General features: G+C 38.9%; 1 protein-coding gene across 10 annotated transcripts in view; it reads left to right on the top strand.

Annotated features, from left to right (window-relative positions):
* Window positions 1-889: 889 nt before the first annotated feature.
* Window positions 890-24,916, top strand: part of IBTK (inhibitor of Bruton tyrosine kinase) — a 63,782-nt gene continuing 39,755 nt past the window's right edge. For 9 of the 10 annotated variants that reach the window (XM_075498265.1, XM_075498262.1, XM_075498264.1 and 6 more), the window contains exons 1-9: window positions 890-1,091; window positions 9,300-9,966; window positions 13,971-14,067; window positions 15,484-15,608; window positions 16,619-16,729; window positions 17,962-18,132; window positions 19,293-19,410; window positions 21,280-21,460; window positions 22,700-22,823. In XM_075498265.1, coding sequence (XP_075354380.1) covers window positions 9,643-9,966; window positions 13,971-14,067; window positions 15,484-15,608; window positions 16,619-16,729; window positions 17,962-18,132; window positions 19,293-19,410; window positions 21,280-21,460; window positions 22,700-22,823 — 1,251 coding nt within the window. In that variant the 5' untranslated portion in view covers window positions 890-1,091; window positions 9,300-9,642. The remainder of the gene's footprint in view (window positions 1,092-9,299; window positions 9,967-13,970; window positions 14,068-15,483; window positions 15,609-16,618; window positions 16,730-17,961; window positions 18,133-19,292; window positions 19,411-21,279; window positions 21,461-22,699; window positions 22,824-24,916) is intronic. The other variant, XM_075498268.1, reaches the window with a different exon arrangement.

Here is a 24,916-nt window from a genome sequence, read left to right as displayed (position 1 = left end):
TATTTCTATATGTTGGAAAAAGTGATGCATGATTTTTTAACTCTGTATTTTATATTAGGTACTGCTTGTCTTGGTTCCTAGCTTCCCACCCTAAAATGCTACACCCCAATCCTTTTCTAGATTAAACCGTAATCTATAGAACCTGTGACATCATCCAAGACATTAATTAAAAAGCAGAATTGAACTGAGCCCTCATGGAGTTTACCTGAAACACACATTAAGTGAACTATAGGTAATTACTTTACAAGAGTAGTTTTTCAAATCCTTGTGCACATACCAAGTTCGCTTATGAGACTGCCCCGAGATGGTGTCAAAAGCCTCACAAAAATCAAGCTGTATCATATAAGTTAGCCCACTTGCTCTGTCAGAGATAGATATTACATTGGTTTAAGACAATCTGCCTCGACACAGCCTTCTCAATGATTTCACTTCATTATTTCCTAGAGACCTGCAGGTTGATTATTTAACTATTTGTTTTCCAGTCCTCCTGGAGAGGTGTTGCCTTGCCAGAAACCCATCCTCCTTCACAGCCGGCCACACTGCTTCTCTCGAGAAGACTGACAGAAAAAGACACCGAAACACCTCAGCTTTCTCCTCTTCACCTGCTCTCTCCCCGTTATTTCCAGTCCCTTTCCTCGCTCACGACATGACGTGCGTTGCCAGCCCCTCACACCTGCGGCGGCCATTTTGATTTACCGCTTGCACACCGCGGGACAGCCCGTCCTGGCAGGCCCCGCCCACGAGACCCGCCCCGCCCCCTCGCACCCCTTCCACCACCTGACCCGGCCTGTCAGTCAATCCGGGCTCCGCCGTGGGGAGGCGGAGCCGAGGCGGCAGTCGCAGCCAATCGGCGTGCGAGGTGCGGCGGCGCCGCGGCCAATCGGTTGCTTGCTTCTTCGGGGGTGCGGCGGCCGCTGTCCCTGCGCCCCGCTGTGAGCTGCTGGCACCGGCTGTCGCCGTCGCCGGCTGAGGTGTCGCGGTAGCCGCAGCAGCCTGGCCCTGCCCCTGCCCCGGTGTCACTGAGGATGAGCCCCCGCGCTGCCCAGCGCGCGTCCCGCCCTGCTCGCCCGAGTCCATTCATCTAGCGACTGGTGAGCGGCGGGCTGCGACCTGCTGATGTGTCCGGAGGGGGAGCCGGGCCTGGGGGAGGGGCAGTGTCACGGCTGGCCCTGCCGGAAGGGACGGGATGGGGCGGCGGAGGCGGCGGCGGGGGGCCGTAGGAATGGGGAGAGCCCGAGCCGGGGAGGGTAGAGGGCCGCCGGCCACGTAGGATGGGAGGGGACTGGCTTCGAGGCGGAAGAAAAGTGGCTCGGGCGCCTGTTTTGATAAGTCTCTTCTGTCGCTCGTCCCTTCCCGGCTGTGGGGACTTGCGTAGTGAGAGTCAAAACGGCCACTTTCCCCCCGCCTGCCCCTCGCCCGTGGCTGGCTCTTTGAAACATTTCAGACCTTCCCCCCCTTGACACTGGCAGCAGCCTCTGCCAGGTTTCCTTAGCTGGGGATTCCCGGGAAGCTTGTTGTGTTTCTGGCCTTCTTGGTGATACTTGTCTGTCGCTTTTGGTAGCAGCTCACAGTATTGCTGGCTTTCAGCAGCAGCGTAAGCACCAGAGCTGAAATCTCGTAGTTAGCTTAAAAGGATATTTCTGTGCAGTCTTCTTAGGGGCCAACCACCTGATCTCTGAAGTCCGGCCCTTTTTTTGCTGACGTGGTCAGTGTAGTTGTCTGTCTTCATGGAAACTGACCACAATTTGTGGTTTACAAAAAAAATAATAATCACCCAACAGCATCTGCTGTGGGTGCTCTAATAATACTGTACCAAAAGTTCAGAGTGCATTTAGAAAAGTCAACTTTTCCTACGACTTGATGTATTTATCTGCTACAGTTTTAAATGTGGTGGAATTCTAGAACACATTTGTGGTTCATTGCTCTTGACTTATCTTCAGGTTACCTGTTTCAATAAAAAATCCAGAGCAAGGTCCCAGTATATTGTGGAAATGCCTGTAACTGCATTCACTGTACTTTTGTTTATACCACTTTGTGTATGTTTTAATTTTTTGGATAGTGTTAAGTTATTAAATGTAAGTAGTTTTGACTATTTCGAGATGAGCCAAGCACAGTATTTCACAGTTTACTGTTTATGTACTATGATTCCTGAGTAATAGATCCGCTCTGATACATTGTAGGTGAATTTAGCTACCAATGGTACTTTGGTGGTTTTTTGACAGATGTGTCTGCCTGTAATTGGTAGTGCTTGTTAGGAGCAAATGGATTAAGAGTTGCTGGATCACTGAATGTCTCATCCTGATAAGGATTATGCTGTTGTTGCTGTGGAGGTGGAAGTTGCAGGAAGTCTGGAGAGAACCTCTAAAGGTCACCTGTGCTAGAGGTGTACCTGTGCCAAGTGGTGGCACAGAGGCCCCGGCCCAGTAAATGAAACAGCTTGGATCTGCCATGGCCCACGGGACATAGTGGGCATGGTGGAACATGGTATTTTTAAAGTAAGCTGGTTTTCCTCCATAACTTTACTTCTAGGCAGGTCACATTTATTTAAAACTTGAACACATTGCTTGTTGTCTAGCCCATTTTGAGAGCCTCACTAGCATTCAGTTTATTGCTTGAAAGTGCTTCTTGACATATCATCTTAATCTCTTACAAAATTTGAACAAACAGCTACTTATCCCACTGTCAGGGGTAAAATGGACTAGAGTTTTGATTTTTCTTCTTTATGTAACAGCCACTTTATTCAAAGGCTCTGGGTGGTCTGTAGAAAACACAGCTGAAGGAGAAAATAGATCCAGTTTGCTCAGCCTGTACTCACGGGTTGTTTTGTAAACCTTCTGAATCCTAGTTGCTCTTTCAAAAGTTTTCTTCTGCTTATCTACTTCTGTTAAAACTTGATATCTGAACTAGGGGCAGCACTTTACCTGTTTTGTTTTTGTGTATTGAGAAGAGCAGAACGCTTGCTTTCTGTGCCTTGTATTGCAATGCTCCTGTAATATAGTCAAGAAGCAGCTACTTTTTTTAAAAGAGTCTATGTGGGAATTTCTGACTGCCAAACCACTCTAAGCTGCTGCATATCTTAGATTTACCCTTTTTTCCTTGTATATTCAACCACTTCCCCCCCCTTAAAATATATCGTGTATTCAAATAATATCATTCAAGGGGTTGAAAAGCCTAGATTTATGCCCAGACTTAAACAAATGTGCAGGGAGTTTCTGAGCAGGTTAAACTGTGGATATGTAATCTTCTGAATAGAAATTACTAGTCTAGCTGTTCTTTAAAGCCTTGGACAATGTGCTGCTTATAGCTGAAGGGTGTGTTTGCTGTTATTTATCTAGGAATTCAGCATTGTTTCCTTGAGGATATGTTGCTTAATGCCAGGGCTACGTTTATTATATTACTACTCAGCTTCAATTTGCTAGTCACTTTTGTCAGATTTTAAACTATTACTTTAATATGTATTAGGGAAAGTTGCCTTTAGGTAAGACTACAGTCAACAGAAAATCCTGGAAAATCAGTTACATGATAGCAAATTCCTATGGCTTTGATTCTGTAAGCTTTAGGTTTGTTTCTTTGATTAGCTTACTCATCAAGTAGTCTGCATGGTGAAGTTTGTTTTGGGTACAAATATCTTCAGGATTTCCATGCTGTTATGGTTACAGGTCTTTTGTGATGTTATGAAACAAGTGCGAATATACCAGCTTGGAGAATATTATTAAATGTCAGTATACTTGTTCAAAAAACAACCCCCCCTCTGAAGCTCCCCTTCCACTCCACCCTGGAAATCTTTAAGAACTCACAATACCCTTATAAGGACGGACTTAACCTTCCCAAAGTGTATGATATTGCCAGTCATATCTATTTTCATTTAGGAACTTACTATCAAAAGGAAGAGCAAATGAATTTTGCACCTTCTGAAAAGCCATATTATTTACACTATTTGTTTTTTAAAGGAGGGCTATTAGGATTGACAAGGAAAACTCTAGGCTCCTTTTATATGGAAGATAGAAACCATTATTTAGTTCTGTTTTAGGAGAGCCAAATACTAGGTAGTTTTTCACCAAGTGCATCCTAGATGCAACTGGTATTTAGAAAAAAATCAGTACCACTTAAAAAAATAAATTAAAAAAAAAACCAACAGAGAAACAGTGAATGGAATGAAGTTATATGAATTTAAAGATCAAATAAGGTCTTGAGAAATATGTTCTTATTAAAGCAGCCTAAAGCTGGGTTTCAAGGCCATGTCACTAATTTGACAATTAAGTTCCTTTAATGCAGTGCATGTGGAAAATGCAAAACCAGCAATCTGTCTTCAAGTGGCACTGAGTTCTAACTATCTGAATCTCTTCGGTTGTCTCTTTCACTTCCATGTGAGACCATTGTCTCTATTAGGATAAAAAAAACCACAACAGCAGCTACTAGCCACTGCCTTGGTACCGGTATCCACATTAGCCAGATTTTGCTAGATCTAATACTGCGTGTAGGCTTTCATCAGGAAGAATGTGAAAGACCACAGATAGGAATTCTAGTATCAAATGTGTGCCTCCCAGATTGGCAGTTTCAATATATGTTTCTTGCATCCAACCACGTGGTAAGGGTTGGTTGCTCTTTCTCTTCTGGTAGCATCCTTGTACCTTTGAGCCAAGAGCACACAACCTCTGTGGAAATACTTTCTAGAAAAAAAGAAAATTGGGAACGTGTTGATGGAGAACATGATCCTACAGATTTGGAAACGAGCAGTCTGGTATTTTCCTTCATCCAGTAGCTTGCGATGCCTCTGTGCTAAATGTCAGTGTTCTAGGCATCACAAAAATTTGTGCTGAATATGCTCTGCCTTCACTGGGTTTGTCTTCTGAAAGATAGTGACTAAGAAACAGATATGTAGTAGAGGGTCCTAAAGCTGCCTTGGCATCATCACCTCTTTCTTCTGGCTTAATTTTTGTGAGACTTCATATAACCAGAATACAATTGATTATATATTTTTTTATCTATTCTGGGAAGCATCTTGGATAACAAAAATAGGTAAACAGAACCCTTGGACTTGAAGACCACTAACCCACCAGAAGTCCCTTGTAAGCAGCTTTGATACACAGACAGCTTTCTGGAACTCCACAGTGGGAAGGTTCTGCCAGCTCTGTTCATTTTTCGCAATGGTTGTACAGAATGTCAGGATTTCACATCTGTCCTCTGCTGTTTTCAGGAAATGAAACCTACCATCATCATCCTTAGTCATTAAGGTATTTGTTGGCTTAGTCTTACAGATGTGTAGAATCTTAGTTAATTTCATACTCGAGAGGTGTGACAGCTTTGATTTTAGACTTTTTAGCAAAAAAAGTGCCAAATCTTTGCCTATTTATAATGACTTCTTGAAAGAGACAGAGGTTTGTGAGACAACCACAGTAGGCAGAGAGCTTCTTTTTCAGCTGTAGGAGTTCTGACTCTGTAAGGGCAGATGACACATCTGACGCACTCCTTCTTGGACCGCGTCTGACAGCTGCTGTGTGGTGGTGCTTTGCCCTCTCTGAGGGGAAGAGCAGAGTGAGAGGGCTCTACCTACTCGCTTCCAGGAGGCAAGATACCACAAACACCTTCTTGCTACTTAGGAATTGCTTCCAAGTCGGTTGTAATCTTTTAAGTTTTCCTGGGCTGTGAACATGTATAATAAGTAGCTCATGTCTCTAAGGGAAAATGTAGAAACCCGCTTGCTACTGAAATAAAATGTCTTTGGGATACTCTGAATACTGCTCCAATTCCTCCATTTTTTGTGACCTTTTTCTGTCATGAAAATGTTAATTAGGAATCAGTTTTTAAAAATAATTTGAATTCCAAATGATACCTATTGTATCATAAACACGTTTAAAAGATAGTAATCCTATTTAGCTATTTATGTCTTTCAATATTTACAGCATTAGGAAGATACTGGTATTACAACATGAATATGATCAGTGCTGAGAAGCCTACAGAAATATCTGCAAATAAAAGCAGAGATACATAATCAAAAGGGCACTGCATTCTAGACATTTAAATTCAAACTTTAAAAAATGCTGGTACTGTCCTATCTTGTGCTTATTGTAGGTGCTGATTATTCAGCTGGGACTCCATACACTAGAAGTAAGCATTTGGACAGCAATCACAAGGTTTTCACACAGATGTGAGCATCAGTTCACAATTTTAAAGTTTTAAGGTTTCAGTTAAGGACCTACTCTATATTTAAAAAATAGTCAGATCTGATTATTAACCCTTTTCAGATGTTATAATAACATGATAGTGGGTGTTATTGGTGTGCCAGTCTATTGTGGAGGGGTGAAAACTTGTTCTACAGCCTTCTGTCTCGAAATTCAAGGTGTCTATGTCAATGTACTAATATAGTATCTAGTGTTGTAATGTTTATAATAAAGGAGGGCTGTGTTAGAATGACTTATAAAGAAATAATTCAGCAGAGTCAGATTTCACATAGCTGCAGTAAATGTCACCAAAAATGAAGTTAGTGTGAGGAAGGCAGGTTTGTATTTCTATCTGATCGCAGACTTAATTCTTTTAATATGTGGTTTATTGTCCACAGTATTTTGGTGTTTGGTGAGGCTAGAGCCCAGGTGCTTTAAAGAAAGTTTTCTCTGGCATCTCTGTTCCATTCTTGTAAGGGCACAATTTTCTTTGGAACCAGGGTTTACTTCTGAATCATTTTCTCATGCAATTCAGTGTCTTAAATAGGTGTGTACTGCATAAGGGAAGGTATGGCATGGGGCACAGCAGGACTGCTTCCTTGGGTGGTGGTGCCATTTCATACCGGTTTACCTAACAGATTAGTCAACTTCATTTTATGACTCCCCTGAGTAATTTTTCTTTGTTCTTTTTATTTTTACTTTCCTTTCTTTGTAGCGCTAATAGCAATGTCTTAACAATGAATTATATTTAAGATGTGCTTTACAAGACATATGTAAAATTCATACTTCTTCCACAGCATAATTTTAGTGCCTAGTGGCATATTGATGAAATGTGACAAATTGGTTTGAGGATAATAGCACTTCAGATGTTTTTCCTATAGATCTCCAAATATATTTTTTTAAATTATTACTATTTAGAAGAGTGTTTGATGCACTGGCAATCTGAGTCTGCTAATAGCAGTCACCTGTTATGCGTTGATTCCTTGAAGCAGCAAGTCAGGCTGTGTTCCTGAAACTAGAGCTTTTTTCCAAGCTTGCAGCAGCAGTTCACTTTTCTTTATAGTCTGAAGCTTTAGAGAAGGTGAAAGGAGAAGAGTCCACACAGGTATATGTTAACTTCTTGCGTTACTGCAGAAGTTTGTGTGTTGGTTGTAAAATGCCCTGTAGGGTGAACTCAAGCTCGCTGTGACAAATGTAAGCTAAACGGTTGTGGTCAATTTTGGTCTCTGAAATATTTTGGACTGTTACTCCTGGACAGGGATGAGGGACTAAATTGTAATGAATAAAAACTACTTTTTTGTTTATCATGTATCTGCTGTTTGAAATTGTTTTGAAGGTACATGCTGAACAACTTTGATCTGCAGATTTCCATTCCAAGTATTTAATCCCTTCTGAATGAGGTGGAAAAATAATTGTTGAAGGCTTTGTCATGAGATATTTAAATGAATACTCTTGGATTAGAATTTTTTTTTCTCGAGAGTTTAGATTCTATTACTAGTGCTTGCTCTAAACTGATTGCTTTCAACTTGGCTGGCAATGTTGATAATTCTTGAAATAGGAGGAGGAATGGGATTTCTGTTTTCTCTTCCAAACAAAGTAGTTTTTCCCTGACATGTCTTTGCAGATAGCGACATTAACAAAATATGGTTATGCATTCAGTGCCTGAAAAGCAATGGAAGCTAAGATCAACAGGCTGGGGGGGGCAAGGAGTGCAGTGTGCACATGGTTACATGTATAATGACTACTGAGCTGGAAAGGTAGCAGTTTGTTTGTTTTCCCAAGGATTTGCTAACATACTTAGTTTTATTTATTCATCTTTCATGGTAGCATTGTCCAACTTATTTTGGAATATTTTACTCATTGGTAAAACAATTTTAAACTACAGTTTGCAGAGCAACCAAAACATCAAGGAGTTTAGCACATGATTGAATACAACTTCACTCAGTTTGCAATTTATGCTTGAGAAGATTGAAGTGTGAATTTTTTGGGGGCTGAATAGCAGTTCACATTAAATTATGCAGTGTATCAGTGATGTGTATAGTTCAGTTTTTCTGTTTTAGATGGGTTTATGTGTGATTTTTATACTGCTGTCTGCATTTCTTGTACTGTAGCCCTTTTAAATATAACTGCGTGTGTTTAATAGGCTAGATCAGTGCTTCTGTCAGGCCTTCTTTACTTTTGAGAAAGTGGATGCCAGAGAAAGATGGATATACTAGAGATGAGTATGCACAGATAAGCAGAAATGCTGTATGCACCAGACTGTGAATATATTTTCATGAACAAGAATTTGTATCTTTGCCTCCTTTTCCTTCTTCTTCCTCCCTTACCTCTTCCAACCTAGACCTTCATTCTTCCTGCCTGTTTCAGGAGCTTTAGACCTTTGCCCGGCATGAGTGCTAACAGTCTGAATTCACAGCTCTTGTACAAGTTTTTTTTCTTCACTCTGTTGCCATCCTTCCTCTCACATTTGTCAGTGGCTCTGGGAGTGGTGGAGAGGAGCCTTCCTGTTGATTCTACAGGAGAGACTTAGTAGGGAGATGGGTAGGCATTCAGGCCAGGGAAGAGAAAGTAAAAAAAGAAATAATCCTTTTTTGCAGTGGCTAAGGGAAACTGTGGTGGTCCCTCCCTCATTCTGGGTGGGACTGACAAAGCAAGCTTCTGTTAGCCAGGATCTACTCAACAGCTGTGAGGATTTTTTGGTGTGTGGGTGTTTTTTGTTTAGTGTTTTTTTTTTTCCCTTAGCAGTCTTTTATTTCAGTCCTTGCTTTCTGATCACAAAGTAATGATATAATCAGACAGTAAACTATGAGGGTCCTAAGGACCCTAAAGCTGGGAAAGCAAACTTTTTTTTTTCTCTTCCAATGACTTTTTTGGACCCAGTTCACTATGTAGCCTCCAAGATTTATGTCAAAGAAAGGGAGGAGGTGCCTTTGGAGGCTGGGACGGGGAATGAAGTCATGTCTTTTTAAACTGACTGAATGTCTGAGTATAAGCTCAGCTGGCATGGGGCAGGTCAGTTAACCCTTGCCACATTGCTCCTGTACTTGCAAGCACTAGTTTGATATGCATTTAGATTGGTAGAGTTGCTGGGGAAAAGAATTTTTGTTGACTGATCTGTTCTGGTTTCTTCTCTTTCAGGTCTCCCTTGCAATTATGGAGTTTTAGAAGAATAAGGTAGTGTGGAGGGGGAATCCCCCTCTCCACACTTGAGGTAGTTCACTTTTGGAATTTTCTATGGACAAGAATATTTGTTATATAAGATGGTGAAATAAGACTTCTAAAATATATATTTATAAATATTTATTTGGATCAAGTGCCAAACATAGCAGTACAAAGATTTCTAATGGCAGCTCAATAAAACTGGATTTACATCCGTGGAATTACAAGTTTTTTAAGGCACTGTGTTGTGTACTGAATTGGAGTGCCTTGATACACTTAAGGGTTGCTCCCCTTAAGGAGAGGAGCAGCTTCAGAAGTGAAGATGAGTTCTCTCATGCCAGACTGCACTTCAAAGTGTCGATCTCTACAGCATGCTTTGGATGTTATTTCTGTGGTAACCAGAGGAAGTGAAGGCCAGATCAAGGCCTTTCTCTCTTCTTACTGCTACAATGCTGCAACTATAAAGGATGCCTTTGGTAGAAATGTTATACATCTTGCTTCATCTTGTGGCAAAAAAGGTGTGCTAGACTGGTTGGCTGAGACCAAAGGAGTAGATCTATTGGCGAAAGACAAGGAGTCTGGATGGACAGCTTTGCACAGAAGTATATTTTATGGATACATTGATTGTGTTTTGTCATTACTGAAGGTGAGTGATTTACAGCTGTAGTTTTCCTTGGTATCTACAATTTTTAGAGTTGTATTTGTTATGTAAAAGTGGGTTTTTAAACTTGCCTGAAGGCCTCTTGAGGGTTGTCTTAATACTGCGTTTAGATCACAGTGCATGGATTTACTTCAAAGTTGTCTCTGTGTTCATAAAAGATGTCTGCCTTTGCCCATGCAGAAATCAGCACTGAGTAAGGATCCCTGATTAATTGTGGACTTCGCTGAAGACTGATTTGTGTGGATGATATCAGGGTCAGGATCTTAAAAAGTAGAGAGTGATCAGACTAAAGATAGTCTAAAAATAGACTCTTCAGTACTTATACCAATTAACGTTTTTAGAGAACACAAAATAATAAAAGCTTAAATGGAATTATAATTAGAAATGAATCTTACATTTGAGAGATAAGCACTTCAAGATATGGAGCATTTTATTAAGTGAATCCCCATTTCATTCATGTTTTAACCAGGGCTTTTGCTCAGTCTCTCTCGTTTCTTTCTTGCAATTGCTGTTTCCTTCCTACCACTTAGCAAGTTGTGTATATTTTTCAATTGCTCTTCTGTACCTCCTGTCCCAAGCATGGCAAAGGGAAGAGCTACATATGGTTGAGATGTTTAGGGTCCCTTCAACCATATGAGAAGATGAAATATTTGTGGTTCAGGGTTACTTAAAAAGAAACGTTTTAAGGCAGAGAATTTTCCATTTTGAGTTCAGCCTTTTTAAATTGCTGTGACTAGCCATTTGTAAGCATTAAACTTTGCTTTCAACAAGCAGTTTAAGCAAAATGATTGTGGATCCAGTAGTGTTTAATTCTTGATGGTCTGGTAAGTGTTAAATATAGATTTCATGTGCTGTTCCCTTACATAGCAAGGAGGTTTTCATTAAACTTCACAAAAGTAGGTGTTTGTGTGAGAATTGTACATGATTCTGTTCTCTAGAAAACTGGAAACTGTATATGATGAATGAAAAGTATTCAGTCCTCTAGTGTGTGTGTATATCCGTATCTTTGATACAGATATCATCATCTTTGCTTATAGGAGGCCTATACAGGTTTCCCCACACGTATTTTACTTTTCTATCAGTTGCATAAATGAGTGAGGTTTTTCTGATAGCTAACTCTGCTGATATTTCTCTAAAAAGCAGAATGAAGCAGCTCATGGAGAGTGCTCTGCCTCCCAGTTCTTTAACTGAAGTCTCTCTGCTGTACTGCATTATAGAAAGGTATTATAGCAAGAACAGATTTATAACAACAACAACAGGATTATAGAATAGAACAATGAAATAGCTGAGCTAGAAAGAGATCTCTAAAGATTGTCTAGTCCCACCCCCATGCTCAAGCAAGGTCAGCTAGAGCAGGTTGCCCAGGTTGCCCAGGACTGTGTCCAGTTGGATTTTGAATGTCTCCAGGGACAGAGACTCAAACATCTCTGTTCCAGTGTTTTAATATTAGTCCAGTATATTTTTATATACTTTTATATATATATATATATATAAAAATATATATATATACACACTTATATATTCTTATATATTAAAATAGAAAAAAAATATATATTTATATGTATAAAGCGCCTATCACCATATTGATAAACATTCTTTGGAACCACTGACAGCAGAGGTAAGAACAGGAGTCAGCCTGTTAGTACCTCAGCACTTCTGTTTCCAACTGATTTAAAAAAAAAAAAGCCACAAGACTTTGCTGCCAGCCTGCCTGGCTGGTGTTTAATACTGCTACTCCATCAGGGTTGGAGGGAGACCTACTGTGAATGGCAACAGTTTGCACTGTGACTTCTCCAACTGCGCTGCAGAACAGTGCAGGTGTCGCAGAAGGACAGCGAGACATGAAGGCTCAGACCAGTTAGCAGCAGGGAGCTCCTATTAGGAGAGAGCAAGCTAACTTTGCGCACAAAGCTCTCACTCTCTGTGCTTAAGGCTGAGTCAGTGATCCTTCTGGACTCTTCCCAGGTTTCAGAAGTTCACCAGACAGAAATACATGTCAGTTATAAATATATATATATAGTCCAGTAAAAATGGGTTTAGGTTTAAACAGAATTTCTTATATTTCAATTGATGCCTATTGCCACTTGTCCTGCCACTGGATATCACTAGGATCTCCACCCTCTGCCTCCAATCAGGTATTTATTATACACGTTGATAAGACATGTCCTCTACCACCCCCCCGAACCTTCTCTAGGTTAAGCATCCCAGCTCTCTCAGCCTCTCCTTGTATGTCAGATGCCTCAGTCGTTATTTTCATGGTCTTTTGCTGGACTTGCTCCTGTATGTCCATGTCTGTCTTGTACTGGGGCATCCAGACCTGAACCCCGCACTCCAGCTGTGGCTTGCCAGTGCTGAGTAATGCCTGCTGGCAACACTCCCTCATGCAGCCCTAGATGCTTTCACCATTCTTAGCTGTGAGGACACATTGCTGGCTTGTGGTCAACTGGTTGTCCACCAGGAGCCCCAGGTCCTTTTCTGCCAGGCTGCTTTCCGGCCAGTCGGCCTCCAGCTGTATTGGTACACTGAGCTGTTCCTCCCTAGGATTTGCATTTCCCTTTGTTGAACTTCATGAGGTTCCTCTCAGCCCATTGCTCCAGCCTGTCAAGGTCCCTCTGAATGGCAGCGCAACCCTCTGGCTTATTAGCCACTCCTCCTGGTCTTATATCATCAGCAGCCTTGCTGATGGTGTACTCTGTCCTGTCATGCAGGTCATTAGTGAAGATGTTAAACAGTACTGGCCCCAATATCAACCCCTGGGGTACTCAACTAGTGTGGATGACAGACTTCTGTTGTGGGCTGGAGGTAGTCATGGCTTATTCTCAGACTGTATCTAACTACAAGTTTTGCCACTCAGCAATTGGGGTTTGTTTTTACAAATTTAGACCACATGAATATCACTGCAGCCTCTGTTCTGCTTGTGAATAACCTATGCAGCTGCTAAAGAGAAGAATATCCAACTACCTGTTAAATCATAAAAATAGGTTGGTCTTCCTATCATATAGTGAATTAATACCAGCACTGTTGCTAGTAGGGTTGCCTTTATACTTTGGACAATGTGTGTTGCTCTTCTGGCTAGTGCTTTTCCAAATGAAGTCACAGGTTAAAATCCCTACAGCAGATGCGGCTAGCTGTCCTTCTGTCATGCTTGAATGGATTGTGCTCCCTCGATTTTTTTATTTCATATGTTTACCTCTTAAGTGTGAAATTCTGTCAGGTTTTCTGTTATATTAGCCATGAGCTGTGGTACATAGGTACAGCTGTATTATCCATTACATCCTACTTGGGGACATCTGCAGTTCTCCCCTTCAGTGATCTGATTGATAACACTTGACTTCCTTAAAACTAGTGCTGGTGTAGCAGCACTTTTTTGTATTGAGAAAACGGTATTTACAGAGAAGATCTACCTCTCTCAAAGTTCTAAAGCAATGACCTCTTCATGCTTTGTGCTTCTGAAGCTTCCTTGTTGCTGTCTTGTCTGGCTGTTCATGTCCTCTTGCCCTTTCTCAGAAACTGTGAACCACTGTTCCCTGCTTGTTTTCAAAGCCATAGTAGGTTTTTTTGATGTTCTCACTTCTCCAGCTTGTCAAAACTGTTTCTGTAAACATGCCGATATAAGAAAATGTATTCTTCAAAGCTGGTAAATGCATTTTTGGTAAATACTTGCCCTTCCTAGATGGTGGTGCTTTATCTTGAAGTGTGTTTCCTTTGTGTTTCCCTGATTAGATCATATTGCTCAATCAGTATTCATACAATAAAATCCTAGTTATTAGATCAACATGATGTATATGTAGTTGAACAGAACTGCACTGATTTTTTTCAGATCTGCTTACAATTTGCTTGAAAGAATCTGAAGATTTTCTTTTATCAATATTAAACTTCAATTAATTAAAGATTTGTTTAGCTTCTTAAACGTTTACCTGGCATACTTAAAGATGTGAAGTTCAATTTTAACTTTGTTTTTTCCTTCCCCTTCTCTGCTTCTCTTTCAGCATGGCGTTAGTCTGTATGTTCAGGATAAAGAAGGCTTATCAGCCCTAGATCTTGTGATGAAAGATAGGCCAATCCATGTGGTCTTCAAGAAAACTGGTAGGAAATCAAGTAGCTTAAATTGTATTTTACAAGGAGATATGTTTCAACAATGTATTAATGTATGTACCAGCATAAACAATGTTTTCCGTTTCTAATTAGGACTGTATAAGTTATGAGATATCTGAAGATGTGGAGTCACTAATGTCATAAGACAGCAGGTGCAGAATCTTGGCAGTAGGCACAGGATGCACATGTGTAGCAAAAAGGAAGGAATAATGACTGCCTTAGAGGTTAAAAAAAAAAAAAAGGGCAAGTGATATAATAGGTAACCCTAAGAGGTTGTGGAGACTCCAGCCTTGGAGATATTTAAAACCTGAGAGATATGGTCCTGGGCAGCCTGCTCTAGCTGACCCTGCTTGAGCAGAGGTGTTGGACTAGATGATCTCCAGAGGTGCCTTTCAACCTCAACTATTCTGTGACTTTTTTCTCTTTTATCTCAGTTCCGTTTATCAGAGAGACTTCAGTGTCTCTGAATTTGATAAGAGTAGTTTACATCACTTCTGTGTCTTTTGTGAAAAGAGGGGGAATATGTTCTTGAATCTTCAAAATATTTTTAGGCTGGGTAGCTTGATATAAGCTAGTTACAGTCACTCTAAATACAATTTCTCCAAATAGGAAATGAGTATTTAAGAATAACTCTGAGCATACAAGGTTTTCTTTGACAGGGGAATAGTTTTTCCAGTGGTTTTACTTATTTTTATGTTGTTTTATACTTTTCTATCCCCCTTCTTTCCCCTTTTCTCCATGTCCCCAAGTTCAGTCTTGTTGCACAGTGAAATTTATTCTTTTCAGCTTGTTTCCAGTCAATTTAAGTATTTTTGGTTACGCAGATCCTGAGTTTTGAGTATTTTTAATTTTACCTTGTAAAATATGTTAAAATTATTTAACTTTTTTAGTACTAGCTCAACATGATCAAATATACATTGATTTCAGTTTCTTACTCATCAGAAAATGGTGTTCAGATATCATTGTAACTGAGAGGTTATTTAAAAAATATAAAATGTTAGTTTTTGGCCACACCTCTAATTTGAAAGTGTTTATGGTTTTCATACATGACAGGATAACCTTTTTTTGGGAAAGTCTTTTTACTAAATTGAAACAAAACATGTATGATCTAAGGTAGTAGTAATTGTCTTCTGAAAACATAACAGGTAAATTTGCTGCTGAGGAATGCTTGCATGTTCTGCAACTGGAAAATAAGTAATGTTGATCGTCTTCTGTACATTGATGTTAAAATATTTTGTCATAGCACCTTCCTTTTCATAAGAATACAACTTTCAAAGGTTCAATTTTAGGTAAAAAACAGCTTTCCTCTTCAGATGTTAAATAGAAACAGCAGGAGTTGATTTTCAAAGACATTATGCACGAGATTCGCAAATTTACAAGCTGCAGAGAAAATTTTTTTCATTGCAGATCCCACTGAAGTCTACACCTGGGGTAGCAATATAAATTTTACTTTGGGTCATGGTGGTCAACAGGGTAAACATCATCCTGAATTGGTGGACCTTTTTCCTCGGAATGGCGTGTATATCAAACAGGTATTTCTGAATGCATTACATAGGCATGTTTCTCAGTGAACTTGGAGGGGTGTGTGTGGGGAAACAGCTGTCAAAGATGTTACCAAGTTTTGAAAATTCACATGAAAAAAAAAAATTGGGTCTGTGGGTTTTTTGTTGTGTTTGGTTTTGTTACCCCTCTCTTTTTCTTTTCTTCCTAGTTATTTCTCAGCAAGCAGTTTCCATTGATCTGGCAAGCAGCTTAGAGCAGCTAAGGAGTACTAGAGTAGGCCTGCTGTATTATATTCTTGCTACCTCCCCCTTCCCTGATCACCCTCAGTTAAATCATGGTTCTATATTTTGGTGGGGAGAATGTTTTTTTATATTATTTAGCTTGGATATATGGCTCGTATATGATTAAATAAATTCAGAAGCATGATACTTCTGTAACTGTTTTGAGTTTCTGACCTCTTGTGCAACTCCCATAGTGAACTGAAGTGGGACAATGAATCTGATACATGTTGAATTAAAATTCTTCTTGTGTTGAAAGCAGCATGTACTCTTAAGCACTCTTCCTGTAACAGTAGTTTTGTTCCTAGTAACTTCTTGGGACTTCATTTGAAGAATGTTTGAAAGTTTAAAGTGCAGCTTGAACAAGCATTCAGGGCAGACAATCTGTGCTGCAGTCTTAACATGTTTCCTTCAGCTCTTCTGAGGCAATATTGTTGCCCTTAAAACTCAATCTTTTGAGCTTCTGTTAGTATGTAGGGCTATGCTTGAACTTATTTTAATAAATACAAACTGTAGGTCTCTTCAAGTAGGTTAAGGCAGTACATAATAAATGTAAATCAAATATTCTGTGTTGCCTGTGACTTCATTTGGCAGTCCTGTGCTTTAGTACTAGTGTCTTACTTGTATTATCACAAACAGATCTTTATTAAAGCTGAACTTCTTCACAAAGTAGTTTTGGCAGGTGTTTTCAGATTATCCAAGAAAATTAATTTGTCTTATACTGCCTCCTCCCCACCCCTTTTTTGCCCTTTTTCTTTCAGGTGGTACTCTGCAAATTCCACTCTGTGTTCCTTTCCCACAAAGGTCAAGTTTATACATGTGGACATGGACAAGGAGGACGCTTGGGTCATGGTGATGAACAAACATGCCTGGTATGCTATCTTATGCTATCTCATATAGTCTAGCATTATATTTCTTTTATTTCAAACAGCAAGTCTAAAAAGTGAATTAGAGTTTCTGTGAGTATACTTTCAAAACCAGTTTGCTGTTGATTTCAAACAAACCCCCTTGCTCCCCACCAAATAACAGAAAAATACCTCTCCAGTACTACTAGTGAGGTGGCAGAGAGTAGAATGTGCATTTAAATATATTTTAATTTAAGATAGCTAGGTACTGTGGTCAGACTTCTGTGTTATGGCCACGTTGTTTTAAAGGCTAGGTGATGCCAGATATGTGGAAGCAAATGGTTTTTGGCTGGGTTGGCTTCTTAAACAGGTTTGTGATGCCGTCTGATGAGTGTCAGGGCTGACACAAAGGGAACAGCAGTACTGTGGAGCTGTAGTGGCGTGAAAAGTGATGGTAGGGTTGCTTCTTACTAGACTTGCACAGCTATTAAGTGAAAACTCACATATCATTTTCATTTGAATTGCACATTGTTGCAATATGCAAAAACAAAATTTGAGAAGACTAAGATATGATGACAACACAATTCTTAGACTTCAGTATCTTATCCTGTGCACACTAACTGCTAGTGTGCATTTCGTTTGCAGCACAATAGTTTTTTAAAATTTCTAATATCAAGTATCTGGTAGAACTTGATATTATGTTGCTGGATATCATAGTGAAGACTGGAGCTCAATTTTTAATGCTTTTTTAAAAAAATGTAGTTCTATGAAATTAGAACTTTTTGCAAATTGCTGTTTTGAAATTGGGGTGTTACCTAGTTGAATAAAGGAGAACTTATGTTAGAATGCATGAAGAGTCAAAGATACAGAACTGCTTCCTTATTCTTTGACAATTTCTTAGGATTATCCTGTGTTTTGAAGGAAGGGAGAAATCTTTATTGCTCATGGTAATTTAAAAAGAAAAACAAAAGAGTTAATAGTTAATATTTGTCCAGCTGTCCTGAAGATATAGTTTCCAACCTAATTTCAGAGCAGGTAGCTTAAAAATCATCTCCCCTGATTGCAGAGGATGCATTTCAAATGAAAGTAGTTCATCTTACTGCATTGGATGTGGTAATTATGTTAATGAGCATATTGTATGTTGAAATGCATTTTCATCTGTAGTTCAATATTTGGTCATGACTTTCTGTTGGCGTAACTTTAGTTTCATAGATGGACACTGGTTAATATCAAGCTTCTTTTTTTTTTTTCTTGTTCAGGTTCCAAGACTTGTGGAAGGCTTAGCTGGCCATCACTGCTCTCAGATAGCTGCAGCGAAGGATCATACTGTTGTTTTAACAGAAGATGGATATGTTTACACATTTGGTTTAAATACTTTCCATCAATTGGGTATTCTTCCTCCTCCTACTAATTGCAATGTTCCTAGACAGGTAAAAATAACATAAGTCAAAGCTTAGTTGTTTGTTTGTTTGTTTTAACAGAAAGTAAAATGTGAAGATTGTGGAAATAACTTTTAAACTTTTTCAGGACAATGAAGTTGAATGTGAGTTCAGATAAAATCTTGATTCTTGTTATCATATATTTGAGCCTTAAATACTTACCTGTGTCCTGATAAACGTCTTAGTTTGTAACCTGAGCTGTACTAAAGTTTGTAGTGCTAAGTATGATACAAGGTACAATTGCCAAAACCCTTTTCTTCCCCAAATTGTTCTGTAGCTGAAATGATGTAAGAGTAATAGGTATGTATTATTTGAGATTCATGCTCTTTACTCTTTTTGAATCACTGGATGATGGATCTCAGGGTTTAATGGTTGTCTCCTTTGCTGGAAGCACTGTTGATTCTGGAGTCATAATGCCTTGGGAAGAACAGCAACAGGGAAGAGAGGGTATAGGTATCAGGAAGTTGACTATATTTCTATGCTCAATCTATAACTTTTTCTAATTATTTTTTTTTTTAAAGTAAATAAGATTTACATTACCTTTTATTGAAAGGAAGCTTGATGCAGAGTAGAACAACATTGCACTACCGGTGTTATGAAAGTAGGAAAGAATAATTGGCCGAAGTGCAACAGGATAGAGTTTTGGGGTACAATGGGATGCTCTTCAGTAGTGTAACAATAGCTGTGTATCCACAGTATTTGCTTTGATCTTGATCATCTTGATCTGGAAAATCAAGTTAAATGTGAAGTGTGGAATTAGTAGTATAGTATTCTGCAGTGTGTTTAGGGTGTTAGGACTTACAACCTGAAACTTCTTAGCTGACACTTTTGCAGCACCTGAGTCTTCTTTGGCTGTCTTATACATGTCCTGTGCAATCTTGTTCAACATCTTACATATAAAGACAGTCTCAGGAGATTTGATTCTAGTTCTGATTAGATAGTGCAAAAAGTTTACTTCTTTTTGTCAGTAGTACAGTAGTGCCCTACTTGAAAAACTTCTGAAATAATCCTGATTTATTAGACTGTATGTGGATTGATACCAATGCTTCATTCTTAATGACTTTAGGAGTTAAATGCTGTCAGAAGTTTGTACATGTGAAATTCACCTGTTGCTGCTTAACATTAAAGATGTACTTTGGATTTGTGCTTAGGTTCAGGCAAAAAACCTGAAAGGTAGAGTGGTGATTGGAGTGGCTGCAGGCAGATTCCATACAGTGCTATGGACTAAGGAAGCAGTGTATACCATGGGGCTGAATGGCGGCCAACTAGGTAAGGTAGAAGCATTCTGAAAGTAAAACCCAGCCATTAAAAAATGTTATTTGTACTAAAGCTGTCATCTGCTTCTTAGAACAGAAGCCTGGTTAAAGCTTGCTCTTCTCTTTTTTTTTTTTTTTTTTTTTTTTTTAAAACCAGTCTGATTACATCATCCCTTCGCACTTCTTTTGAAGAATATTTTTCATTCCTGCTAGTCACTTTCACATTTTGAGATGATGGGAGCGAGTCAGACTTAGCTCAAGTTATTTGAATTCTTTATAATTCTTTTGCCTTCCATGTATCTTGTGTGGTTCTGCTGCTGAAGACTTTCAGGAAACAGACTGTTGCTGTTTGTGTTGCAAATTACCCCAAGGCATGCTTGTCTCCTTCCAGCAGTCTGTCTGGTACTGCCCTTAATAAATTATAAACTGGCATTCAGCTCTCCTGCCGATGTCCTTCTTTCACCACACACTGTAAACATGCTACTGATAACTTTTTCCGTACTAACTTTTTAAACTGAAATGCTTGCCCATATCTATGATTTTTTTCAACAATGCCATTACCAGAATCTTCACTTAACTCAGTATTATTCTGAAGTCAAGAAGAAACCTAATAAAAACATGTTACCAACTAGTGAACTTCTTGTATGAATGGGATATTTTAATCGCTATTGTCTTTTTTAATAAACAGGTATTGCAATATTGGTTTGGATTTGCATTTCCACAGTTCTGTATCTGTGTGCAAACAAAACTTTAGCTAGCTCTGGTACTTACAGTTAATCTGCATCAGTTCTGGCATCAGGTTCAGACACTTTTTTGTGTTCCTATTTAAGATTGCAAAGGTATGTGAAAAAACTTGTCTTTGTCAGAGAAGTATCTTACTAATGAATTTTTTTGTTTGTTTCCTTTTGTTGTTTTTTTTTTTTTTTAATATGCACCCATCATACAAGTTTTTTTGTGGTTGCTTGTGTTGTTGAGATTATTCTGGTGTGCACATGGCCCAGTGCAATAGCATATGGAGACAGTAATTGGATCGTAAGCGGTATAGTTGTGTCAGCTGGACACTATGATAGACCTGTGTCAATAAACCTTGCCTCTTGAAGATGTTTGGGCATAGCACTACACTGTCATATGGCAGGGTTGCTTCCAGCTTTAGAGGTAGCTCTGCTGCTTGTTTCTGGATATTTTTGTACCCTGACCCACTCTGTGGTGCAGACATAAGTGCACGCAGAGCAGGGTTATGTTAAGGATGAGATTCTTTGTGTTAGGTTTCTTGATGCAGCAGAGCAGCAATGGCCTGATTTTTTTTTTTTTTTTTTTAATATGTTTTCAGAGACCTTACATTACAGCTCCAACCTTGTCTGTTGTTTCATGTAACTGCCTGCCTTCATACCTACGTGCACTTATAGTAATTTTTATGACAAGCTTGTTTGGTATCTTCCAATGGCTGGAATAATCTATAGTTTATGCCAGTGTGATAGTGTTTCTAGTGTCTTGAACTGTAATATGATCAAATAAATGTTCTTCTTTGGAATCAAAGGCAGTACCACTGCAGAGTCTAACCACATTAAATAGCTTTCCCTGTAGAATATGCCTTACTTCATTTTTTTGTGTATCAAATCTTGAATGTTTTGTGGTGTTGAACTAACCTTGAATGTTTTGTTGAACTAACCTTGAATGTCTTGAATGTTTTGTGGTGTGGTGAACTAACAAGTATGTGTGGTGGGTCTCTTATCTGTCTAATTATTTTGAAGATGAATTATCTAACTAACTAAAAAATCTTTTAGAATTTAAAGGTTCTTCAAAGTAGTGTAGCAAAGTGTCCTTTAAATGCAAAATGTGTGGAATGGCAAATAATGTTTTTGGGGTGTGTTGTATTTTCTAGGTTATCTGCTGGATCCTAATGGAGAAAAATGTGTAACTGCACCTCGCCAAGTTTCTGCTCTACACCATAAAGATATCTCTGTGTCCTTGGTCTCTGCAAGCGATGGCGCTACAGTATGCGTTACTGAAAGAGGAGATATTTATCTACTTGCAGACTATCAGTGCAAAAAGATGGCTTCGAAGTATGTGTTACTTTTCTAATTTGTCGTGAAGAACAATAGGTGAAGATTTCATTATAGTCTTATACTTGCAAGCTATTTTAAAGATTTTTGTACTTAAGAGATAATACAGTGCTCCCCAGAGTTTTCTTCATTTGCAGTTCTTTCATATGAACTGTGGCTATCTTGTTTGTTTGTTTGTTTGTTTTTGTAATTAGATGACTCTAAGGTGCCACTCTCTGTTTACCAAAGATATTTTTAAAAAAACATACTAAGAGGAAATATTTTGTGCCATTGTTTTAAAAATATTGAAACTGGTATTTTTTGTTCATCTGTTAGCCTGAATTTGTATAAATGCATCTTGGTAGAGGCATTGAAGATCTGCTATTCTATTTAGTTATGTTGTTATGATTTTGAATCAGTAATTTGGGGTCTGAATTTCATAATTAATGTGTGGATATAGTATGTTATAAAGGGTAATTTAGGTTGCAGGGGGAACCTTGTGGCATCATCTGGTCCATATGCTAAAACCTGGATGTAAAACCTGTTGAAGAAACTGGGCCCATGACTCATAAATTTAGGAAATTATTTGATCCCATTCTCTCTTACTTAGTTTGCAATAACAGATTAGAAGGGGTAATTAGCATTTTTGCCCAGCTAACTCCCAGTTAGCTTTTCAGCTTCACTTCAAATTTTAGCAGTGTTTATTGACATGTTATAGCTTAATGATTATTTTATACCTAATTTTCTACATGGTTGTAAGTGAAGGTGCTGGCACTTGGAGAAACTTAATACCATGTATTGTGCTCTTATACTAAAGAAACTGAAAAGAGATAACTTGCATGGTTTTGGTCAGGTAAAAAACAGAACCCACAAAAAAACCTGAGAAACAGCCTACTGGGATAGGATAGATCTTTTAATACAGACAACTAAATGAAATTTGCACGACTATAATTTTTGTAATGCTGAAGATCAAAGCTGAATCATATACTGGTTTTCACTTACAGAATTTTGTGAAGCACCTGTGGATATGATGTGACTTACTTAAGCAAAGCAAAAATTACAATCTACTAATAGTATTTTATTAGCAGTTATGTTAGTAGTACCAGTGGGGAGAAGCTAAACTTAAGTAATTTTTCAGTGTCACTACCTCAACTATATTTTTTTTTTACTGCTTGTCTAAATGGAAAAGGTAACTCTGTCATAAAAGCAACATCAATACACAGTGAAGAAATACTAACTTAACCTTTTGTGTTCTTTCAGACAGCTGAACCTTAAAAAAGTTCTTGTTAATGGGGGATATTTGGAATATAAGGTAGATACCCAGCATCTTAAAGAAAACGGGGGTCAGAAGATTTGCATTCTAGTGCTGGATGAAGCTGGAAGAGTAAGTTGTGTCCCTAGAAATCATAATTATATAGCAAGCTGCATGCTGATTAATCAAACTTTTAAGCATAAGAAATTGACAGGTCAAAATCATGCATAGAAAATACCCAATTCATTTGTAGAGCTGCTAGTGGTTTGTTTCAGTTTTTTTGTTTTGGTTTGTTTTTTTTTAAAGGGCTATGGGAAGACTACCAAAGTAATGTACAGTAGTTTAGATGTTCACAGATTTAAAAATAATGGCTTTTCAGTGAAGGTGTAAACTCCTTTTCTTTTACATACATAAGTGGTTATATAGTGTACATGGTCTGTTTTGGTTTTTTTTTTTTTTCCCTCCATCTCTCCTCTCGCCCCATGTACCCAGTCACCTTTACGCCCTCCAGAAATAGTCTCAGAAGTAGTCTCTGGACTTGAAGTTTTAGAGCCTTTGTTGAAAAGCAGCTGTTCTGTAGATGAGATGTCCCTTTTATTGCTGAAAAGTTGGTGGGTGGCTTAGTATTTATAGTTAAGTGTAGACACTGTGTTGTCTTAGAACTGCAATACTATGGCGGATTTATTGTTTTCTTCCCTCATTCTTCCACAGAGTAAGAGTTTATAGGACCCTTCAAAACCCCAGCCTTTTCTAGATCTGCTCACTGGGAGATCTAAACCTTCAGTGCCATCTAGTGGTGTTTACAAAGAGGTTTTGGTGCTGAAATGCTGCCTTCTTAGAGAAATGTTGAAAACTGAGCTTGTATATCAAAGTAGGGAGCAGTGTGGGTATTTCCTTTTCTTTCTTTGCATTTGACTGAATTATGTTTTGGGATGATCTTATCTGTTTTAATAAAGTCATTAGTTGTCTCAGAGATTATAAACTTCCAGTTCAGTATTTGTTCATGTGAGGTTTAGCCTCTAGCATCCGTAGTATTGATACTGCCCCTTCAACATCTTTGGGACACTGCTGTAGCAGTAAAATTACTTTGTCTTCCTGCATCAGTGGGACTATGTCAACCTACATTTCATATCTTTCCATGCTGAATACTGTCAAGTGCTGGGATCTTTAGTGCATTTAGGCATTATAAATTATTGAGTAAGGAGAGGGATGGAATCTTAATACTTATATTTCCTGAATTAGCGTTTCCTGGTCTGGCTTGACTGTACTCTCTTTAAGAGAGTACTGTTTAGTCTAGAAAAGAGAAGGCTCAAGGTGGATCTTATCAATGTATATACATACTTGAAGGGAAGATGTAAAGAAGATGGAGCTAGGCTCTTTCCAGTGGTGCCTAGTGACAGAACCAGAGGCAATGGGCACAAACTGAAACAAAGGAGGCTCAGTCTGAATATCTGGAAGCACTTTTTTACTGTGAGGGTGATCAAGATTGTGGAATCTCCATCCTTGGAGTTATTAAAAAGCTGTCTGGACATGTTCCTGGGCAACTGGCTCTGGCTGGCCCTGCTTGAGCAGGGGGGTTGGACTAGATAACCTCCAGAGGTCCCTTTCAACCTCATTCTGTGATTCTGTAGGAAATGAAATAGGTTACAGAAATTATTTTGTCCCCTCCTTATGTAGGTGTTAACAGACCTGTGCAAGTCCCTCAAGTGGGAGAAGACGAAAGCCCAGCTTTAGCACCACTAATGCCACATCTGTACCTTGCATGGGATTGTTGCTTCATGCTCACTTCTTTCAGACATCTAAAGTATACCTTTTTGGGGTCCTGCTGTGCATGCAGGTCTTAACATTTCTGTTGAATGTTTTGAAGTTCGTGTTTGGTCATGATCTCCATTCCAAAACCTTGGCTGCTACAGAAAAATTTGAGATATTTGTCAAACGATTAGCAGGAAATGGTTTAAATTTTTGGTGTGCTAGCTTTGAATTTTATCTGATTTATAAGCAAACCAGTTGGACAAATCTGTAAATTAAGAACTAGATTAAACTTGTTTCTTGACTTGATGACACCTTTTGCTGTCCTTGTTGAAATGTCAGTAAAAACTGTCCTATAGATGACTGCTGTGAAGATGTTTGAATATTCAGAGAAGCTTTTCAAATGCCTTCATGGGCAAATGGATCTTGATACCATAATGGATTTTCCCTGTTTTACTTGTGGATTCTTTGTAATA

The sequence above is a fragment of the Mycteria americana genome, chromosome 3 (genome assembly GCF_035582795.1).
Source record: "Mycteria americana isolate JAX WOST 10 ecotype Jacksonville Zoo and Gardens chromosome 3, USCA_MyAme_1.0, whole genome shotgun sequence".
In the NCBI taxonomy this organism is placed as follows: domain Eukaryota; kingdom Metazoa; phylum Chordata; class Aves; order Ciconiiformes; family Ciconiidae; genus Mycteria; species Mycteria americana.
Note: the sequence above shows the minus strand (reverse complement) of the source record. Positions and strands in the feature narration are given on the sequence as shown.